A 1,961-nucleotide genomic window follows, 5' to 3' on the forward strand; every position below is an offset into this window, starting at 1 on the left:
CCCTGCCTGGGGGCTCAAGTTCTGCCCAGCGGATGCACCCAGCCCAGTCCGCTGGCTCTGCGTCCACGTGGGCTCAGGCAGGACAGTCTGACCTTCGTTCCTCTTCTTGCCCCCAAGTGCCCAAGGGTGTGTGTGTTCTCCAGAACGCTGAGTACCAGGTGAGCCCTGACGGGCTGCGGGGAGCGGGGCCGGGTGCACAGAGGGCTTCGGGGCATGGGGTTTGGCAGGCTCTTGGCTGGCCCGGTGAGGGGCCCTGCTCTGGGGGCTCTCGGCCCCCGGGGCACCCAGCTCACCTGCTGGTGATGGGGGGCGGTGCCCTGGAGGAGGGGAGGTGCCTTGGAGGCCCCGCCTCACCTGCCCTCCCTGTGCCCGAAGCCCGGTTCTCCAGTCTTCTCCTCCAAGTGCCAGAACTGCACGTGCACCGAAGGCAGGGACAACGCCACGCAGCTCAACATCATCTCCTGCACCCACGTGCCTTGCAACACCTCCTGCAACCCCGTAAGCACCCCCTGCCCAGACAAGTGCGGCCCGCCCACCGCGTCCCCGCGCAGCCCTTCCTCTTTCGATGCCAGCCCGCCCGGGTGTCCTGCAGGGCTTTGAGCTGGTGGACAACCCCGGCGAGTGTTGCAAGAAGTGTCAGCAGACCCAGTGCATCGTCATCAACCGGCCCGGCAGCCAGGGCATGGTCCTGAAGGTGCGCACGCCTGTCCTTCCCCGCCTGGGGCAAGGCTGTGTCTCCCCCGGGGCTGCAAGGCTGTACACGTCCTGTCTCTTATCAGGACACCTGCCATGGGATTTTGGCCCCCTGTCCCTCCCCCACGCCCCGGGTAATCCAGGATGGTCTCACCTGGAGATCTTTAACTCAGCTCCCTCTGAAAGACACCCTTTCCAGATCAGGTCACCTCTGCGGGATGTGCGGTTTAGGTTGTGGACCCGTCTGTGGACTACAGGCTGGTAGTCCCTGGGCCGCTCCTGGGTGCCGCCGGCCTGGTGGCCCCGGGCCTGTGGGCTGCACTCGGCAGGGTGTTCGGGGAGCTGCCAGGTGTCTCCAGTTGCCTTTCTGGGTGGGACTCCTGCCAGGCCTCCCACAGACCCTTCTCTGCCCCACAGCCCGGCGACATGAAGAGAGACCCCCTGAACAACTGTACCTTCTTCAGCTGCATGAAGATACATGGCCAGTTCATCTCATCCGTCTCCAGCATCACCTGCCCTGACTTTGACCCCAGCACCTGTCTCCCGGTGAGCGGGCCCATCACTGCTGGGAGTGCGGGTCCCCGATGTTCCTGAGCGGCTGGACCTCCAGCACCAGGACAGCAGCCTCCAGCCTGGAGGGTCTGCTGTGGGCCCTTATGCAGGAACGGCCGCTTGCACCCCCGTGGCAAGAGGGGGGCTGTCACTGCTCGGGGAGGCCTGCGAGTCCCAGCTCTTTCTCCTTCCCGCCAGGGCTCCATCACACTCATGCCCAATGGCTGCTGCAGGAAATGTGAGTTCGGGCGGGTGGCTCCTGGGGCACGGGGCGCGGCGGCCTGGCAGTGGGCTCCACCCGGGCCCCTTGAAGGGAGGACAGCACGAGGGGATGGTGCCCCGGGAATCCCGTCCCCTCTGTGCCACTCTCAGCTGGACGCTGAGTTCGAAGGCATCACCTGGGCTGCCCAGGAAGCCTGAATCCCAGGAAGCAAGACAGAGCTCAGCTTGCTTGAGGGCGGCCGAGGTGGGGTGCTTGGGGAGGGGAGAGGAAGCGGTGAGGGGGAGTGAGAGGGCCCTGGATGGTGGAGACCCCCCGAGCCTCTGCCCCCTCTCCCCAGGCCTCCCTCGCAATGAGACCAGGGTCCCCTGCTCCACTGTCCCTGTCGTCAGGGAAATTTCGCACAACGGCTGCGCCAAGCTGGTCACCATGAACGACTGCTTCGGGTCCTGCGGGACCTTCGCCACGTGAGGCCCAGGCCGCGAGTGGCCCTGGT

The 1,961-nt window shown here is 66.0% G+C and overlaps 1 protein-coding gene across 1 annotated transcript in view; it reads left to right on the plus strand.

Moving 5' to 3' along the window:
- LOC112402241 (intestinal mucin-like protein) overlaps window positions 1-1,961 on the plus strand; it is an 8,900-nt gene that overhangs the window by 6,481 nt on the left and 458 nt on the right. The window contains exons 14-19 of the mRNA XM_024749034.1: window positions 118-158; window positions 376-498; window positions 593-694; window positions 925-1,239; window positions 1,444-1,579; window positions 1,806-1,932. Of these exons, the coding sequence (XP_024604802.1) occupies window positions 118-158; window positions 376-498; window positions 593-694; window positions 925-1,239; window positions 1,444-1,579; window positions 1,806-1,932 (844 nt within the window). The remainder of the gene's footprint in view (window positions 1-117; window positions 159-375; window positions 499-592; window positions 695-924; window positions 1,240-1,443; window positions 1,580-1,805; window positions 1,933-1,961) is intronic.

Source organism: Neophocaena asiaeorientalis, unplaced genomic scaffold, assembly GCF_003031525.2.
Source record: "Neophocaena asiaeorientalis asiaeorientalis breed wild unplaced genomic scaffold, Neophocaena_asiaeorientalis_V1.1 scaffold43, whole genome shotgun sequence".
Classification (NCBI taxonomy): domain Eukaryota; kingdom Metazoa; phylum Chordata; class Mammalia; order Artiodactyla; family Phocoenidae; genus Neophocaena; species Neophocaena asiaeorientalis.